The 20,329-nt window shown below is 41.3% G+C and overlaps 2 protein-coding genes across 2 annotated transcripts in view; one reads left to right on the top strand and one right to left on the bottom strand.

Annotated features, from left to right (window-relative positions):
* The window catches only part of TRPM5 (transient receptor potential cation channel subfamily M member 5), a 43,273-nt gene extending 30,586 nt beyond the window's left edge, over positions 1–12,687 (bottom strand). Inside the window, exons 1-5 of the mRNA XM_075502318.1 lie at positions 12,571–12,687; positions 10,806–10,986; positions 6,148–6,314; positions 2,615–2,795; positions 100–164 (exon numbers count right to left, since the gene is read on the bottom strand). Coding sequence (XP_075358433.1) covers positions 100–164; positions 2,615–2,795; positions 6,148–6,314; positions 10,806–10,986; positions 12,571–12,687 — 711 coding nt within the window. The remainder of the gene's footprint in view (positions 1–99; positions 165–2,614; positions 2,796–6,147; positions 6,315–10,805; positions 10,987–12,570) is intronic.
* TSSC4 (tumor suppressing subtransferable candidate 4) overlaps positions 1–20,329 on the top strand; it is a 62,618-nt gene that overhangs the window by 37,866 nt on the left and 4,423 nt on the right. The window lies entirely within an intron of this gene.

Genomic DNA, 20,329 nt, shown 5'->3' with positions numbered 1-20,329 from the left:
GAAAGTGTCAATACATGTGTTTGTCATCCAGCCAAATTTTCAATTAAATACTTAGCACCAGTTAATTTATTTTTTCTAAAGTTGCAAACAGTTTCTTACCTGAAGTGTGCCTGGTCCTCCATTTACCAGTAAGCAAAGCACAGGGATCTCAATGCTACCCGTTCCTGTGAAATAAATTGTTTAACTTTTAAAAAGTTAACAGCTTTCACAAAACTATTGTGGTTTTGCCAACCCCTTGAAAATACTTCTCCTGTTATGTCCTGGTTTGGTACCTACCAGAATGTGAGCCTGCAGAAGGCAGGCAATTGCAGAAGCAAGTGGCAAAGGAAGAGAATAACACTGTGACCTAGCAGATAGGGTTCTAGTCTAAGATTCGAGATGAAGGCGCCTTTGCCTCAGACATCTTGTGTGATCCCTGACAAGCAGCCCAGTCTGTTCTCACCTCAGTACACCTCAGCTGCAAAATATGGTTATTGGCACTTCTGTATGTCATAGCACTGTTGACTTTTTAAGGTATTTGTTTACTGCAAGGTGATCAGATAGTGGAGTAATGGAGCTGTATTAGGGTGAAAGACAAGATTGTTAGGTTTTCAGAGAGGCAGCTACCATTATTTATATTAAGATACAGTTAGAAGTGAAAAGCTGTCAGTTTGTCCCAGGTGTCATGCATGTGCCTAGCATGTGCAGGAAGGTGTAGTAGAATCCAGGAGAAAAGCCTGATAAAAGGAGGATTTAAGAATATGAAGAGGCTATGTAGACCAGCTAGGGTGACATGAGCCAGATATGAGTTGATAGGAACCATATACTCTTTATTACTCTGCTTAAACAGCTTAGAATTTCATGCAGCACAGTCTAATGTGGTGATTATTAATAACATAATCTTATAGATTTAAAAGAAATGCTAATGAAATGTTTAACATGTCACGGCAGCAGGGGAAGAAATGATGTAGTCATCCCCGTCCTTAGCCATCCTCCCACAGGGGCCCACTTAATTCTAGATGGCTTGTACTGTAAATGCTGAACTCTGTAATCCAAAGGTGACTATAGATTGGCCTAAAAGAGCTCAATCAAAACAGTAGCATCATGAGATGAATGCCTCTTTCAATTGGAAGATAAAAGGCATTTGGTTCAAACAATTTTTTGATGTTTCCCTTTGTAGGTCTCCCAGAGCAGTGTACAGATCGGCACTTACTACTTGTTGGATCTGTTGTGGGATGACTACAGAGATAAGATAGAACTGAGCTGTAGCCAGGACATGATTGGCAAGTAACTTCATTTGTTTTAGTGAATGGCATAGCATTGCCATACCTCTATAAGGTGGTGTTCTAGTTTGAAGAGTGAGCTCTGTAACCACAGGTTCCTCAAGATAGGATTATGGCTTCAAATAGTCTTCATTTACCATAGATTTAGATAAAATTTAGCGGGGGGCGGGGAGGGATTCTGACTTTATGCTGGGAACATGGGAAGTCCTTAATTGCAAATAATACTCAGCATATCAAAAATTTCCTCTGAATGACCTCTAGGTATTTTTTTAAATAGGGAAATTCTGCATGACCTTATGAAAGTGTTTTACTTCAGTAAAGTGACATCGCTTTGATCAGCTTGAATATAAATGAGCTTAAATGAACGACATGGGTTTTGTTTATAGAAGATATCACTGAATTCAGTACGTTCCAGTGAAATATTTGTCAAATGAATCAGCATTTTTTGACAGAAAATTGTTCCACTGAGATTTTTTCAATCAGATTTGGTTTGCAAGCAGAATGAGGCTACTTTCTAATTCTCAGTACTGCAACCTCAGCTGACCATTACAGTCCACCTGTGGTGTTTCCTATCTGAGTGACCAGATAAGTGTGTTCATGCTCTCAGGTACATCTGTGCAACCATACTATGGGTTACGTAATTGAATATTCCATTGACACATAGAAGTGCGAATAAGTAAGCTCTCCCTTCTGTTTCAGCTGTGCTAGCACTGCAGGTATTACAGAAACAAAGGAAAGGTAAAAGTAATAGTATTAGCACTACAACTGAATCGGTTCCACAAATAGCAGTAGGAGGCCTGCCCAATACTCGGTTCTCATTATAAACAAAGGTCACATAGATTTAGATGGCCATTAGATGCTATGTTGTTTACCCAGGATAAGATTTTATCCTGAAATAAATATGGCTTAAAATATTTCACAGGGCTTTGGAACAAGTCTTTTCTTCCAGTGTGGGAGCAATTCAAGACCCTGTGTGTGAGAGGGGATAAAAGTATACAACAATGAACATCCATCTCTTAGAGCCACTTGTTAAGGAACTTAAAGCTGGATTTATTTTCCATTTGTTGTGTTATAAGGCAATCTGAGCTATGCTTTGAAGATCAGCTTTGAACTATGTTTAAGGAGATATTATAGAAGTCAGGATTTTTGGTTCAAAGAGCAGCTTTCTCAACTTCAGAAGTCACCTTAGTTCTGCCTCTGACATAATGACAAATGTGTTTACTTGATCTTGCCTATGTAGATGATTGTCCAGTTTGAGAATTGGACTTGCCTTTGATAAGGCCAGGGGCCCACAAGTATCACTGTAATATCAGTATTATTCAAGTTAGCATGTCTATATAGACTCTACTTACCACCATAACCAGTACGCTGTTCTGAAATATGCTTTTCCAAGGTGAGACGTAGCTTAGTGGTTCCATCTGGCTCATCTGGTGTTACGTGATCCACCAAAATAAAATGGGAATGGTTGTGGTCCAGGGAATACAGTGGGCCTTGGATACTATCATCTGATTGGTAGTGTACAAGACTTTCATTCTAGAGAGAGGATGAGAGATATTAGTGTTCTCTACAAAACACGGTCCATGTTTTTATGTGCTTCATCTCCATTTTTGTGTTGTCTGCACCATGACATAGGACACCACCTTTGAGACACTTGAATAGACTCTTTGAAAAGGGTAGAGAAGGAGAATGTGTTCCTTCTGAGAGGTGCCAGATTTGACAGGACTGAAAGCTGAAGTCCCTGAAGTTTCCCTCTTGGGCTTTGCAAAATATAGTGACATCAGTCATCATCTCTGGAATGTAGGCATTCATTCTGAGATTTCGGAAATGTTTGTTGGACAAATGGAAAGGGGCCATGAGACCCAATAATTGTGGATGGAGCTGTAATGTCTCGGAGGGCTAAAGTCTCAGCCGGTATAAACAGGCGCAAACCTATTCATTTCAGTAGCATTTTGTCCACGTTTAGCCCAATAGATAAGTTAGCCTGCTATATGTCCATATCAATTTAAATGCAGCTTTATTGAATTGACAGGGTTATATGAGGTCTAACGGTTATTCTCATTTTGGAAATTGCATTCTAAAAGAGTGAGTGACAGACAGACTTTAGAAAGTGCAATCTTATTATCTTTTATTTTGGGTGAGGGGGTGTTATATCCTGAAATTATTTATTAATTTATTTTTGCATAAAATCACTGCCTGGGTAAAACAGAACCCCTGTTATAGTCTTTTGTTCTAAGGATTGTGCTACATATGGTCTTCCATACACACACTTTTTCAAGCTCCCCTTACTTCCTTAATAAATCTTTCTTTCCCACTGTTGCACATCCACTTTGATATATCATTCCTAGCTGCAAGCCAGGCTGTAAATGCCTGGTTATTCTTCTTTTTCATCTTCATAATCACTGTTCTGTTGCAAGTAAGCCAGATTAAAGCAGTTGTTTAAAATCTGCATTTCCTTCTATCATGCCTCTTTTCCAACTCCTGCAGCCTTTGCGTTGATGAACAAAACTCAGACTGTCAGCTTGGCTATTGTGCCTGTGTATTGCATTTTCCTCCCACTGATTTTGTGGACACAGACAGGTGTTAACGCCTTTCTAGACATAGCAGTGTAACTATGCAAGTAACCTAGTTGTCATTAAGGTATGGCAGAGAGATTTATGTTCTGGTTTTTAAGAGCTAGATCTTATGTAGAACCTTTCTTAATCTCAGCTTTTGGCAGTGTCTGCTAGGAAGAGCAGGTGCCCAGTTGAATCCTGGGGGGGTCCAACCCAGGGGTTATCCAGGTTCTTCTCCACAGCCAAGGCTAAGGCTGATGTTGGAGAGGCAGTGAACATATCACCAGGAGCTCATAGCAGCACTACTAAGGCATAAAAACATTAACTAACCCAGAGGACAAGCTCCTTCACAGTGCAGGTAGAAGAATTGAGCACACTGCATAGTATGCCCCTAAGTGGCTTTCTGAAATGAAGCTGCATACGGTCAAGCTGAAGAAGAGAAATCTCCTTCAAAGCAAGGTTAAAAGGGCTATAATCAGGCGTGTCTCTATGGCTTCTTTAACTGTGAGCAGCTCTGGGAAGAGTAGGAACGTCAGAGGCTGTTCCTGGAAAAAAAGCAGTAAATTTGCATGTCCTTTACAAACAGCAAGTGTGACAAGTTTCTTTTACCTCCTTCTCTCTGTCTCTCATTTGTTGGGGAAAGCTTCTTGACACAATTAATTTGCCTTCACATTTTGTTTTGACAGAGGGCGTGCCTATATTCTGCTGCCATGTAACATTAAGCCTGCTTGCCAAAGATCTGGCTTTTGATTAGGACCTGGAGGCACAACAACCAGTTGAAAAAGGCCCTCACGGATACGTGGAAGTGACCTTTCAATTATGTTTAAACCATACCATTAACGCAGAAGAGATGGGAGAGATCCACCGATTTCAGGGCTTGTTTTTCTTTTGGTAGTGTGGATTGTTAGCTCTATTTTATACAACAAGCTGCTTGTGTTAGTGCCAAGTGTAAAGAGAACTGGGTTTAGATCAACATCCCTGTCTATAGTTCCTTTGTCTTAAAGTTACTGACTAAAATCCAGAATGTCTTGGGTGGAAGCAGTGCCAAAAGTCATCAGGTCAGGAATGCTCTACATGAAATATTCCTTGACAAAGAATTTGGGCTTTAGTTAAGGGGGAGAAAATCTGATGCAATAAAAAGAGCAGTGACATTGTTTTGTAGCTGCTGGTTGGGAAAGATCCAGATGCATTTTGATCACTTGGCCTGGGAGGGAGATGAAATAGTTAGTTTGCATTTGCCAAAGCAATTTTCCTAAACAAAATTCACAAATGCAATGAACCGAGTTCTTTCCTCTGAGGTCCTTTTGGACCAGTCCAGCCACAGAAATAGGTTAAAGTCTTCCAGCTAAAAAGTCCTGCCTGGTAGAGCACACAGGTAGCTGTCCTTGGCAAAAAGGACGGAAAAAAGGGAAGCCTAATGACAATGAATTGCTGATATGGTCTGGCAGTCTCCCAGCTGCTAGCTGGTACTTGCTAGCCTATCTGAGAGAAGAACTAGGTGCGAGTTCAAAGGGCTGTGTTTGTCATTTGTTTCTTTGCTTCTGCAGGGAAATAAAATAGCACAGAGGAACTGTCATTCATTGTCATTACACACCTACTTTATTGTTATAATATTCTGCTTAGGACAGACTGTATATCCAGTGACAGGAAGGTCATGCCATAATTTTTTTTTCTCCACCTCCAGGTCAATTCATCATCAACTTGTCTTGACATTTTCAGCCACTGTTTTGTTGGGTGAGGTTTTTTTTTTTTCCCCAAGAACTTTCATTGCTTTGACCTGAATTGTGAAGTCCCTAGAGCTCCCAGTAACTAGACGAAATCCTGCATGGCTAGCATTTTTGGCTTGGTGTGTTCAGCAAGTTTTTGCATATTAGATACCAATTCAATGATACTTAAGAAAACTTGATCTTGAAATATTTATGGCTTGTGTTCCATACTAGAAAATATACTTTTTACAGTATTTATGAAATAGCTTGGAGCAGGTGCTTCTGCAGTAAGTGGATAAGGGAAAAAAATATTAAAGGTACCTCATGATGCATGATTTTTTCATGACGTTCAGCCTTAGTCTGGTCACTGAGCTAATGTCTAATGCTGTCACCTGCTGGATATTTGCAGAATTGCTGCCAAGTATACTGAGTGCGCAGGGCACAGAATCGTTAAGGTCTAACAATTCTTCCTGCTCTTTACTTCTGTTTTCCCCCAAAACACACTTTAAACCCCACTTTTGTTTTTAAATTAGATCAACGTTTTTCTGCCTACTACTTCCAAATTTTGTAAAGGTGCAGCTTACTTCTGAACAATCCCATCTCATGAGTAGAATAAGAGAAAAATACCTTTGTGTTGTCCAGAATTTCTCTGTGCTGAATTTTTCTGAGTGAAGTTATTCCTATGGCAATCACTCTTACTTTGGATGAAGTACTAGCCAGTGCATGATCTCGGACTGCTTGCACTAAGTGTCTTGTTATTCCTACACGTAAAGCACTGGTAAAAATCCAGGCACCTGAAATTATATTTTAAAAATAGTTAGATAATTTCTTTATAATTGAACATGTTTGTGTGTCAAGTAACATTACTTGCAGTATTGGATTTAAGTTTGTTTTTTTTTAGATAGATAAACTGTAGGCAGGTCTTGATGGACTGTAACTTTTAGAATTAAAATACATACAAAGCATGTAAGACTTTAATAAGGAAAACAAGAAGAAATAATATGCCCAAGCAAATGTGCTTCACACATCATGTGATGCAACATTGCCATCTTTACTCTGATGTCAATACACCCATCAAGAATGCTGTGTCCAGTCTAGACTCACTTACTGTCTAAATATGAGCAGAAATGTCACTATACCAAGCAGGTCTGATTGTTGCACAAAGAAGAGCAAAGGGACGGGGTGGAGGAAGTGGTTGGCTTGAACTGAGGACTAAACAGTTCCATGCAGTCACCTGGTAGCAGAAGAGCTTGGGCATAACCTGCCTAATCTGGTGTTCTCTTTCTCTTGTTCTTGTGTGTGTTGTAGAGTGAATTCTTCAGGAGAGTAGGATTTACAGCAGTATTGTTATGGTGACAAAGAATTTGGAGAACCCTAGGTAAACACCTAACCAAGCTTTTTCAAATATGTAACATAAAGGAACTGGAGATCTTGATGCTGTCCAGTCTTAAGTATAAAAGGCAGCTGGAGATAGAGAATATGTGTGGTACAAAAGTACCAAAAAGAGCTTCGGTACTGGGCTGTTTCATTACAAAAAGCAAAACTGTTACAATCTTGTCTGGACCAGTGAAGCTAAAGCAAGAGCTTGCTGTGAAATGCTTACAGATATTTTCACTTTGTTTTGCAGGTATTTTTATAAAGCTATGGGGAAAAAAATGTCATCTTAAATGAAAGCCACTTCCGTGCATGTTCCCAGACATTGATTTGTTTGGTTTTGTTTTTAAATGCTTTTCACAGAATCACAGAATCGTATAGGTTGGAAAAGACCTTTAAGATCATCGAGTCCAACTGTAAACCTAACACTGCCAAGTCCACCACTATACCATGTCCCTAAGCACCTCATCCAAACGTCTTTTAAATACTTCCAGGGATGGTGACTCAACCACTTCACTGGGCAGCCTGTTCCAATGCTTGATAACCCTTTCAGTGAAGTAAAATTTCCTAATATCCAGTCTAAACCTCCCCTGGCACAACTTGAGGCCATTTCCTCTCGTCCTATCACTTGTTACCTGGGAGAAGAGACCGACCCCCACCTCTCTACAACCTCCTTTCAGGTAGTTGTAGAGAGCCATAAGGTCTCCCCTCAGACTCCTTTTCTCCAGGCTAAACAACCCCAGTTCCCTCAGCCGCTCCTGATAAGACTTCTGCTCTAGACCCTTCACCAGCTTTGTTGCCCTTCTCTGGACTCGCTCCAGCACCTCAATGTCTCTCTTGTAGTGAGGGGCCCAAAACTGAACACAGTATTCGAGGTGTGGCTTCACAAGTGCTGAGTACAGGGGCAAGATCACTGCCCTAGTGCTGCTGGCCACACTATTTCTGATACAAGCCAGGATGCCATTGGCTTTCTTGGCCACCTGGGCACACTGCCGGCTCATGTTCAGCCGGCTGTCAAACAACACCCCCAGGTCCTTTTCCACCGGCCAGCTTTCCAGCCACTCTTCCCCAAGCCTGTAGCGTTGCACGGGGTTGCTGTGGCCCAAGTGCAGGACCTTGCACTTGGCCTTGTTAAACCCCATACAATTGACCTCGGCCCATCAATCCAGCCTGTCCAGGTCCCTCTGCAGAGCCTTCCTCCCCTCAAGCAGATCAACACTCCCGCACAACTTGGTGTCATCTGCAAACTTGCTGAGGGTGCACTCGATCCCTTCGTCCAGATCATTGATAAAGATATTAAACAGAACTGGCCCCAACACACAGCCCTGGGGGACACCACTTGTGACCGGCCGCCAACTGGAGTAAACTCCATTCACCACCACTCTTTGGGCCCGGCCATCCAGCCAGTTCTTTACCCAGCAAAGAGTACACCCGTCCAAGCCATGAGCAGCCAGTTTCTCCAGGAGAATGCTGTGGGAAACTGTGTCAAAGGCTTTACTGAAGTCTAGATAGACAACATCCACAGCCTTTCCCTCATCCACTAGGCGGGTCACCTTGTCATAGAAGGAGATCAGGTTGGTCAAGCAGGACCTGCCTTTCCTGAACCCATGCTGGCTGGGCTTGATCCCTTGGTTATCCTCTACATGCCATGTGATGGCACTCAGGATGATCTGCTCCATCAGCTTCCCCAGTACCAAGGTCAGGCTGACAGGCCTGTAGTTCCCCGGGTCCTCCTTCTGGCCCTTCTTGAAGATGGGCATCACATTTGCTAATCTCCAGTCAAGTGGGATCTCCCCAGTTAGCCAGGACTGCTGGTAAATGATGGAAAGGGGCTTGATGAGCACATCTGCCAGTTCCTTCAGTACTCTCGGGTGGATCTCATCAGGCCCCATAGACTTGTGAGTGTCTAAGTGGTGCAGCAGGTCACTCACCATTTCCCCCTGGATTATTGGGGCTCCATTCTCGTCCCTGTCCCTGTCTTCCGATTCCAGGGGCTGGGTACCCAGAGAAAATTGGCCCTGCTATTAAAGACTGAGGCAAAGAAGGCATTAAGTACCTCAGCCTTTTCCTCATCCTTGGTCACTGTGTTCCCTCCCCCGTCTACTAGGGGCTGGAGATTCTCCTTAGCTCTCCTTTTGCTGCTAATGTATTTGAAGAAGTGTTTTTTGTTGTCTTTTACAGCAGCAGCCAGATTGAGCTCTAGCTCAGCTTTGGCCCTTCTAATTTTCTCCCTGCGCAACCTTGCTACACCTTTGTAGTCCTCCTGAGTTGCCTGCCCCTTCTTCCAGAGGTCATAGACTCTCCTCTTTTTCCTGAGTTCGAGCCAGAGCTCTCTAGTCAGCCAGGCCAGTCTTCTTCCCTGCCAGCTCGTCTTTCGGCACCTGGGGACAGCCTGCTCTTGTGCCTTTAGAACTTCCTCCTTAAAGAATGTCCAGCCTTCCTGGACTCCTTTGCCCGTAAGGGCTGCCTCCCAGGGGACTCTGTTGACCAGTCTCCTAAACAGGCCAAAGTCTGCCCTCCGGAAGTCCAAGGTGGCAGTTTTGCTGACCCCCCCTCGCGGCTTCTCCATGTATCAAAAACTCTTATCATTTCATGATCACTCTGCCCAAGATGGCCTCCAACCATCACATGGCTCACAAATCCTTCTCTGTTCGTGAACAAGAGGTCCAGCGGGGCACCTTCCCTCGTTGGCTCACTCACCAGCTGTGTCAGGAAGTTATCTGCCACACACTCCAGGAACCTCCTAGACTGTTTCCTCTCTGCTGTATTGTATTTCCAGCAGACATCCAGTAAGTTGAAGTCCCCCACAAGAACAAGGGCTAGCGATCGTGAGGCTTCTCCCAGCTGCTTATAGAATAGTTCATCTGTCTCCTTATCCTGGTTGGGAGGTCTGTAACAGACTCCCACCACAATATTTGCCTTGTTGGCCTTCCCCCGATTCTTACCCATAGACACTCCACCCTATCGTCACCATTGTCAAGCTCTAAACTATCCAGACTCTCCCTAATGTATAGGGCTACCCCACCACCTCTCCTGTCTCGCCTACCCCTCCTGAAGAGTTTATAGCCATCCATCGCCGCACTCCAATTGTGCGAGTCATCCCACCATGTTTCCATGATGGCAACCGTATCATAGTTTTCCTGATGTACAATGGCTTCCAACTCCTCCTGCTTGTTGCCCATGCTGTGTGCATTGGTGTAGAGGCACTTCAGCTGGGCTGTCATCTGTTGTCTCCTTCATAGAAGAACTCCTATGAAGGATGATGCCTTCATAGAAGAACATTTTCACTACTCTTGTCATTCATGTGAACAGCCAGGGAGAAAGTGAGCTGACTTATTTTGTATTATACATTACCAAGGTCTTTTTGTTTAAACTTGAGTCTAATCATAGGGTGTTTTACTAACAAAGCCTGTTCAAGTCTTAGATTTGAAGAAAACAATCTTCAAAAAATAAAAACTCTTGTAACATAATTTTGACTGGTAGCTAAAAAGTGAGAATGGAGAAAACAAGAATTCTTATTTTTGACCTAAATTCACTCTTGTTGAAGTCAAATTGCTATGTTCTCTTAAGAATTATTTTGCTATGGCACCAAAGAGGGACAACATATTTGGTCCCATCTCATGCTATCTCTCTAATGTCATCTCTGAGGGAATAACATCAGGTAATTTTACACTTCAGGAATGGTTACCTAGAGTAATTTGGTTTGAAATAACTTATTTTTGCTATTTCTAATACAATTACTTTCATTTTCAAAGCTATGTAAATACAGGTTGTAATTTGCATTCAGCAAAGCCTTGAACTTCCAAAAATAATCATGTGAGCAGGCCCATTGACATTAAAAGATCCCTGGATGCTAGGTGTGAGAATCCAGTAGGAATATAAATTCCTTCTTTAAAGCCTAAAGCACTAACCTGTGCTTTGAGCTGCCTTTATAAGTCCTTTTTTTAGGGTGTCCCGTAGCCAAGGCTTCATCTGGAAATTTTCTTCTTCCCCTACTAAAGAGACAACCAAATTGGGAGCAGGTAGCTTCCATTTGTTGAGCATAACTTCGAATATAATTCCAGGATGGGTGGTACTCGGGACCTTAATAAACTTTAACAAACAAAACAAAAACCCTCTGAATAACAATAGGACAGTAGGACACAGTAGAGATATTGTTCATGGTTCTCTGTTCATGCAGAGAAAAATTTATTATCAGCTTGGTTATTTAAGAAAAATTTATTTGAGCAAGACCTGACAGAGAAGTAAACACTAGGATGAATTTAGCAGGGTTCTGTATAATTGTCATCTCACTAATTGAGTCAGTTCCATGGGTTAATTCTGTGTTGCAGACTGACATATCGCTCTCTCCTTTAATGCTGCTATTCCCCTTGAACTGCCTTCAGTTCCATAGCAGTCTAGCAAAGCCAGCAAATTTCTTAGGCATTTCTTGTTTCAGAATGTGCTGGTTTTGGCTGGGATAGAGTTAATTCTCTTTATAGTAGCTAGTATTGGGCTATGTTTTGGATTTGTGCTGAAAACAATGTTGATAACACACGGATGTTTTAGTTGTTGCTAAGTAATGTTTGCACTAGTCAAGGACTTTTCAGCTTCCCATGCTCTGCCAGGTGCAGAAGAAGTTGGGAGGGGGCACAGCCAAGATAGTTGATCCAAACTGACCAAAGGGCTATTCCATACCATATGACGTCATGCTCAGTATATAAAGCTGGGGAAGAAGAAGGAAGCGGGGGACATTTGGAGTGATGGCATTTGTCTTCCCAAGTTACCGTTATGTGTGATGGAGCCCTGCTTTCCTGGAGATGGCTGAACACCTGCCTGCCCATGGGAAGTAGTGAATTAATTCCTTGTTTTGCTTTGCTTGTGTGCGTGCCTTTGCTTTACCTATTAAACTGTCTTTATCTCAACCTACAAGTTTTCTCACTTTTACTCTTCTGATTCTCTCCCCCATCCCACCAGGGGGGAGTGAGCGAGTGGCTGTGTGCTGCTTAGTTGCCGGCTGGGGCTAAACCACAACACTGCACTAGCTGAAATATTTGCCTGATTTCGTGTCTGTTTTTCAAGGACACGTTACATGAATCTATCGCTTCTTCCTGATCTGTATATATTTTGGCTTCGTGCTTAAGACTTTATGATGAAACAAAATCTTAAGGCAGATTTCTGATCCTAGGAATTCCTTCTGCTCTAGCACTAATGTATGCAAGGGACTAGTGAGGAGGTGGGTCTGTCCATGTACATCCTTCTCTGCATACTAGCAGAACCGAGAGAGAGAGAACTTTAAGGGAAGTCTTGAAACGGCTCAAAAGTATGTTTAAAATGTTGAAATCCATAGTGATTAATTTTTAGCAGAAAGAGGTTAAAACAGGGAAATGATGCAAAACGAAGGAAGCTGGGCACAGGATTGATTTTTTTGTTTGGTTGGTTGTTGTTTTTTGAAAGGAAAAAGTAATCAACTGTACCTGTGGCATGTCAGTGCAAGTCAAGTGATTGATTTCTGTATATTAATAGCCCTTATCACATTCATGTTCATGAAAGTATGGTCCCTACTTTGAGGACAATGTAGTGCCTTGCACTGTTGCACATTGACCCTCACTATTACAGTCTCTACATTTAATGCTAAGAAGTAACAGCTGAACAACAGCAATAGTGTTAAACGGTTAAAACTCCTCAATGCTGTACCTTTCCACGTTTCTTCCCAGAAGCTGTGAAGTCTATTTCTCCTATGCAGTATGGTAGTTCTCTTTTGAAAGCTTCCTCTTTGTCACTGCTGCAGAGCTTGGTTTCCATTTCCTCCATTGAATTTGTAAGGTGATCACCAGTAGACCAAGGTGTTCACTGAGGTGACAGAAAACAGGAAAATGAGAAGCTGTTTAAACTGGAGAGGCCACAAAATCCATTAGTTTACATCTAGCTGAGATTTTAGTCAAACGTTTTACTCTTTTACTTGTGCTTAGAAGGTTCAGCTAAAATTGGAGGTGTTTGTACCAAATGTTGGACATTATATACAGGAGGCAGATTCCACACCAAAACTATGTAACTTAAGTAATAAAAAGGCACGAAGGAGTAGGGCTCTCTCAACTCTCATTCAGCAGACAGAAAGCTGAGTTGCAAGGTGCAAGATCCTGCAATCTGTCCAACATCACGTGGGGTGTCTCAGGGCCTAATTCTACAAGAGAGAAAGAGGAGCCTCATCCACAAACTATTGCAAGCAAGAGCAGAGCTGTGTCAGTGAGTGTCTGAGTCACGGTTTCTTGATGTTCTTATGCATCATGCTACTATGACTTATATTATCCAACATGAACACTAAATAACTAAGTGATGACATTGTATTAATCTGAAGATACTTTAGGAGAGGTTTACTCTCTGTTTGCTGTAGGAATAGGCTATTTATTCATAAGCCAAAGTATTTAAGGCCAGGCTGCACTCGACAAGAACATACAGTTCAAAAAGGCAGGTGGTTTTCTCTCTATGTGGCTACAGGAATGATGGCAAGTAATCTGTCCTAGAGCAAAGGTCATATAAAAAGAGTTGTTCTTCTGCACTACATGAGCCACTGAAAAGGTCTGCTTGCTTTTCCTATGTTCCAGTTTGACTGAACTAATGTGATTTGAAAAATACAGATTTCAACTTGTATGCTGTATTTTGTTTCTTTTCAAAACAAAAGCAATGAAATAGGTCTCTCCCCTCTGCCTTCATCTGCATATTCAACTACATATTCAGTCCTTTAAAAAATCCTTGTGATAGTAAGCCAGCAATGGTAATCAGCTCTGCATTAATCTTTATTTCCTAGTCCAAGAGATTTGCTGTGGATTTAATAGTGGGTCAAACTGCAAGTCTCTTGTAGATCTATTAAGATGCTCCAGTAGAGGGAGCAAGCCCTCCAGCTGTTCCCTTGGGCTGGGAAGTCTTTTGGGAGCCTGTATCCTGGCTGCTTCACCACTGCTACCTCTGTAGTTTTCTTCTCTTCTTTTATGTTTTCTGTGAAAACGTTGTTTGGACTTCAGTTTTTCTCTGATGTGCCTCTGAAAAGTGGTTATGGACCCTCTCATTATTTGTTTCCCCTACAGCTATTCCACGCCTCTGTATCTACCCCCCCGACTTCTGTGAGAAATCACTGCTTTAAAGATGCTGTTCTCATTCTTCTCCCTGCCTGCATGCATGTCACTTCTGGAGAGAATTAAGTGTTTATTCTGAACGCTAGGTTATCAGACTAGTCTGGTTAAGAGTCTTACCTAAAAGAACTTCTTTTGGATTATCAATAATGGTAGTCACAGCAAAGCCCACCTTTTTGTTTGAGTCGACTTTTCCACTGGAGATGTAGCTTTATCTCCTAAGAGCATAGAAGACAGTATTCTGGGAAAAAATAGTTAATACAAAGTCATAATAACACATGTGACTATTCTAAAGTACAGAAGTCACTTCCTGGAACTTGCTGACAGAACAAAGGATTTGATTAGAAAAAAGTATTCAGAACTGAATTTCCAGGGTACATTTCGTCACCATTCGTCACGGTCCTAGGTGGTACACATTTATTTATATCTACATGCATACAATGAACTTGGAATAAACAGCAATTTACAAAGTAATCTGATGGATAATTTGGCCTCATAGATAGGCCCCAAGTGGTTAATTTTAAGTCTAGTTCTAGATCCTAGCTTGCAAAATTTGATCATGTGGTTATCCGTGACTTCTCTTTTGGAATAAAGACACTGAACTGCAGATATTCATAAGGAATATTCTTGCATTTGGACAATTTTTTCCAGAAATAGCACACTATTTGATTTTCAGTTTAGGAATTCTGGTTCTCAATGGTAGTGAACTACAGTGAAGGAGACAAAAATAGATAAGATACAGAAACAGGAGCATTGTTCACAAGCTTTTATAGGCAGCTGGTAACTGGCACTGCACAGGGCACTACTTTTTTCCTGTTTTTTTTTTTTTTTTTTAAATCAAGCTGTCTCTGAACCATGATATTAGAGACTGAGAGCTTATTTTAGGGAAGTATTACTTCATCTTTCCATCCTGTTCTTATACCACTTCTTCAGCATCCCTGCAGGCCGCTGTCTGTGATGGGATACAGAGCTAAATGGAATTTGTTATGATCTTCTACAGCTGTTCTTGTGTTCATATTCCAAGCCAGGAAGTCTTCCAGCATCAAGAGCAGAAAAGCAGTACTGACAGAATGGCAAAACAAGTCCAAAAATTATGCAGGATTCTGAATGATATCCATGCAAGAATATAGTGTAGCTCTATATGGAGCTGAGAAGCTGCACTAGATGAGATGCTGGACTGTTATGGAGTGATATTTCCTAAGTTTCTGCATGCAGCTTTCAGGAGCTTTTACAGACAAAGACAATGAGCAGTGCCAAGTAGCTTGCTTTTTGAGGGGTTGGTTTTTTGGGGGTTGGTGGTTTTTTTATTTTTTGTTTGTTTGTTTTTAGTGAGATCTGATACTTCGACAGTTTTTCTTGCTTTATCTTCCACCTGTTGTTTGACTTCCAAGGAATAAATACTGTGACTTTCAGTATGATTGCAGTAATGTACAGGTACAAATGTTCCACATCAGTGCAGTGTTCCACTCAATGGTACTAACAGAGCAAGGAAATGTTGCTTTGGTATTTGAAGGGGTGGGGAAGAAGATTTTAAAGGCTGATCTATAGTTACTATACAAGTGGGAAAAAACAAAACCAGGAGTTCCTTATATTATGAATGTTGCAAAATCACCAGAAAAAAACCTGATGCATAAGATTGGCAGATGTGGTTCTGAAGCACAAAGGCTGACCACATTAGTTTCCTTACCTTCCTCTATAGCTGTCTCAGCTACTGCAGTGTAAGCCCTCGCTGTTATGGGCAGAATCACAGAACACTGCATGGATCTGTTCAAGTACTGCACGTTGCCTTACCACCACTTTGCACTGCAGTGGAGCTTCACTACATACTGATCAGTCAGCACACAGACTGCATTATGTCCCTAATATTTGAGTATATATTCAGAAGAGGATATAGTCAGCTCTGTCATTTCCTCCTGGATTGTTAAGACTTCTGTTCCTAAAAAGCATGTGGACATCTCACCCAATGTCCCCTAACAAGCAAAGTAAGCCTGTATTAACAAACTATGTAATATAATCTCAGTTTTTTGGAGTGCCTTTCTCCTGGGTTTAATTCAGTCTTGTTCTGCTTGGCTCCAGCTTTCACGTAAGTCTCTAGTGGTTTCAGGGGCTATTGCTTTGAGACTTCAGGCTGTACTAGATTGCAAGTGTGTCAGGTCACAGTAATTGGGTCAAATCTTTGTGGTCAAAGTCATGACATTCCACTACAGTCAGCTTGCATCACTGTAACATCACGGAGTATTGTTTAATTGCAAGGGTCTGGAATAAGTCCATGCCTTGGGAAACAATAGGCAGATAGCCAGAAAGAGGAGTATGGTCTAAGCACTTTTTGGATGAGAGGAAAGGTAGAGAGGAAAGCAAAGAAGAGACAAAGGCTATAAACACAGCTGGATGAAAAACCAGTGGGGGATAACCAGTACTTCCTGATTTTCTCCTTTTCCATATACTATTTTCTTTTAAACTTTTTAGAAAATTCCAACTTTTATTAATCTTAATATTTAAAGTTTTTTTTCCCCTCCATTATCTGTGAGAATGCCATTGTATTAAATTTGATTAAAAGATTACTTAAAGGCAAGCAATCAGAAATACTTAAGGGGTGGGGGGAAAAAAAGCCACAAAAATCTTGCCTGCCCCAATCTGTGCATTCATATTTTAAATTTTGTGTACATATGTATACATCAAGCAATCTTACTTTAGTTCTGGTTCAGACTTAAGTACAGATTTTTCTATCTAGGTTGCTGCTACATATTTAAGTTTGTAGGTCAAATTCTGTCCTAGATGTTCCCATTGACTATAAATACAAACATCTATGGAAAGAATGTACCTCTAATGATTACCAGATTTGAAATATAACCTAGAAAACTATTCCTAACTAGCAAAGTGAGTTAAGACAATTATGAGGAAAAGACAATTGCCAGTTCCACCTACATCTGGAAATGTGAGTCAATGTCATTTACATTAGGGATGGCCTGATTAAATCAGTCCAGGTGTCAGCCAGTCTCATGAATCATTATTTCTTTAATGTCGTAAATGGGAGCTGTTAGAACTTTGTACCATTGTACAACCAGTGTTTGTGACGCTGGAGTTTGCAGGTCCTAATGCTGTTTAGTCCTTCATTTTGGATGGTGCTAACTTCTTATTTGGGCATTCTAGATTTCTAGGATGTAGGAAATTGGCAGGGAGGTATAACTGCAGGGGGACAGTTGTGATGGCTGTAAGGAAACTCTACAAGGGGGATCCCTGCAGAGTTTCTTTCCTGAAGGATTTATCCAGAAAAAGTGATGAGATCAGAACCAGAGAGAAACATTTTGACACCTATGTAGATCCCTTTCTGGACTGTTCTCGCTCCTGTCTCTGCTTCCTCACCCCTCCTCTGCCATGCCTTCTCTCCCCAGCCTCCTTTTCCCCTACAACTTCTCTTGCCGTTTTCCCCCAGCTTTCCACAGGCTCTTTCCAGCTATTGTCACTGCCACTTAGCCCACTGTGAATGTGCAGCTCTTCTTCCTTGTGTGGTAACAAATGACAGATGGTTCACCTCCAGATGGGTGACAAGAATGTGGGTCTGTTTCATCCTTCCTTCAGATTTTAACCAGGGTTAGGCTGTGTCCATGGGAGGAAGAGAGGTCAAATTTGAGCCTTTCAAACATATCTTGTGAAAATCAGCCTGGTCAAGGGATGGCTTGACCTCAATTGTTGTCTTCAAGGGTAATGGTTCGATTAAGAGAGTAGGCGTATGGTAGTCATTAGCTCTCAGGACTTAGCAGTAGTAAGAATTCTCCTTCATACCAGTATGCTGATCAGCAGGCTGGGACACACCCTGATTTTTAATCACTATCAGATTCCTCCACCCACTCAAGGACTACATTCGAATATGTAGGTGAAATGATTAAATATAGTAATACAGTAGGCCCAGTATTGTTGATGTTAAATCAGTCACAAAGACCCCCCTTAGCTTCAGTGGCAGATGGAGCAAATCCTTTGGTTTATAAACTTTAAAGGAAGCTTTCATGTGGAGCAAAAGAAAACGACACCAATTACTGTGCCCTTACTGTTGCAGGGTGAACTAGCAATCCTAACGAAAAGTGAGCCTTAACTATTGGTCAGAAAAAGAGAAGGCTTACAGCAATGGTGCAAGTGAATAGTAAGGGGGAAACTGCAATGGATACAAATACAATGAACTTCGCTGGAGCAGGAACAATCAGCTTCCAACACACATAATGGGATACCATTGGCTAAACTGCAGTCCTGTTGGAAAGGATCTAAGGGTTACAGGCAGAGAAAACATAAGTGAGCAATACTATGCTGTTCTTGCAAGAGAGAAATGCCAGATAGGACAGTATAAACAGGATAGCCTGTGTGAAGTCACTCAGCTGTTTGTCAGAACAGCTTTAGCTGCAATATTCTGTTTGGGTTTGGGTGCCAGGTTTCAAGGGAATTACGGACCAGCTGGAGAAGGTTTGAGTAGGAGCAACAAGAACAGACAGAGACCTTGCACTAAAAGAGAAGGAAAGATTGAGCAAATTAGAATTGTGTAACCAAAAGCAGAGAAGACTGCAGGAAGGGAAAAGGAGAATGTAATAGCCTACCGGTGCAAAAGGACGATAGGAAGGATGTGTTCTTTATGTTTTTGGCTAGGACAGCAAGTAACAGGCTCAAGGGAAGAATGGTAACAAGGCTGCCCAGGGAGACAATAGTAACCACACTCAGAGAAATACTTCCTTGGAAAGAATGAAACCCTTATACCACTGGTTAGAGAGCAAGTAAAGCAACCAGGCCGCAGTCCTCGATTGAGATGGAGTCTGTATATACCCAAAGAACTTGACTTTAACCTGCATGTTATCCACAGCTCTGATCCTCAAGATACACATATGCTTATGTAACTTTACTAATGGAAATGGTCCTACTGACTTTAGCGCAAGTACGCACTCAAGGAAAATTGCATCAGTGAGTTTACTGGGCCAGTGCCAGCAACAGTGTAATGGAATTATTTGCTTCCAATAGTAGCCACATTTTTATTCCTGTTTTGAATTAAAACATAATAAATATGAAGAACAAAGCAGATGCAGGGGATCAGAATAAAGAAAACCAGAGAAGTGAAAGGCAGAGTAAAGACTGCAAAATTCACATTTAATTTCAGCATGTGCTCCAAAGATGAATTGGATGGACTCTAACTGCTGTGTACATTTAAGTGTGAAGAAACAAAACCAGTATTTTAATCGAGGGTAAATGCAACGGAGAAGGGTAGGTATAAGAAGGCATTAACTAGAATCCAGGAAGGGAAAAATACCTAAACCTGGGAATATATGATGTGAGACAAAAAGAAGTATTTGTTAGGGAAAATAAATGCATACATATCTATGTGAGAGACTGATGTATATACATCTATGTGCAATTATACACATTATCTTGCTTATATTTATGTTGCAGCTTTGGAAAATGTTTGCCAGGAATTAGCAAATTCAAATTCTGGTAACGATGCATGAAATGTTTCTGCATCACAGCCTAATGACAAAGCAGAATCATCTGCCATGATTGCCAAGGAATTGCTAAATAAAGCATAAAGACCTAGGGATTGTGAAATACACCAGCAGAAATCATGGCCAGCTGTCCTGCACAGCGCTTTGTCATGCCTGTAGGAAATAAATCTTTGAGAATTGCACAAATAAAAAAAGGGAACAAAAGAAATGTGCCTATCATGACAAGTGCAACTTGAACTGTAGTACACTACACTTCTCTCACGTTCAGACAAGGAGAGCTAAGAAAAGTCGTTAACTGCCAGAGATGAGAGCTGGAGGGATGCAACAAGTACACAGCAAATAACCTATGGGAAGGTTTCTCCATACTTTGACTAGGACAGAGAGAGAGAGGCTAGTTGAGGTTGACAGCAACCTTGGGAATGTGTTCACTAACCAGAGATTTTATGAGTTTGCAGACACAGGGTCAGACAGGGGCAAACATTAATAGAAACAAGGAACTTGAAGCAAAATCACGCAAAGAAGTGAAGCATAGAAATGGCCTAGTAAAATAGAAGTTTGGGTTAAGTTTCCAGATACATTTATGTGAATTGGCCCCACAAGAAGCTTTCAAAAACATCAGTGTTGTCAGTTTCCTTTCTAGAACAGCCGTTGTTATAGAATGTTATTTCAAGTAATTCCTCTTTACTCTATCTGTGCGTAGTCAATAATCAGAACAAAATGTCAGAGGAGGAAAAAATTATTTTAAAACCCCCATCAACAACAGCAAGCTATAAAAAGATGTGTGGGAAGAGACCCTTGTTACTGAACCAGTGTAGGCTTTGTTTTAACATTTCTAGGGTATGCCTCTGGAGC

The sequence above is a fragment of the Mycteria americana genome, chromosome 5, assembly GCF_035582795.1.
Source record: "Mycteria americana isolate JAX WOST 10 ecotype Jacksonville Zoo and Gardens chromosome 5, USCA_MyAme_1.0, whole genome shotgun sequence".
In the NCBI taxonomy this organism is placed as follows: domain Eukaryota; kingdom Metazoa; phylum Chordata; class Aves; order Ciconiiformes; family Ciconiidae; genus Mycteria; species Mycteria americana.
This window is presented reverse-complemented; position numbering and strand designations above follow the sequence as displayed.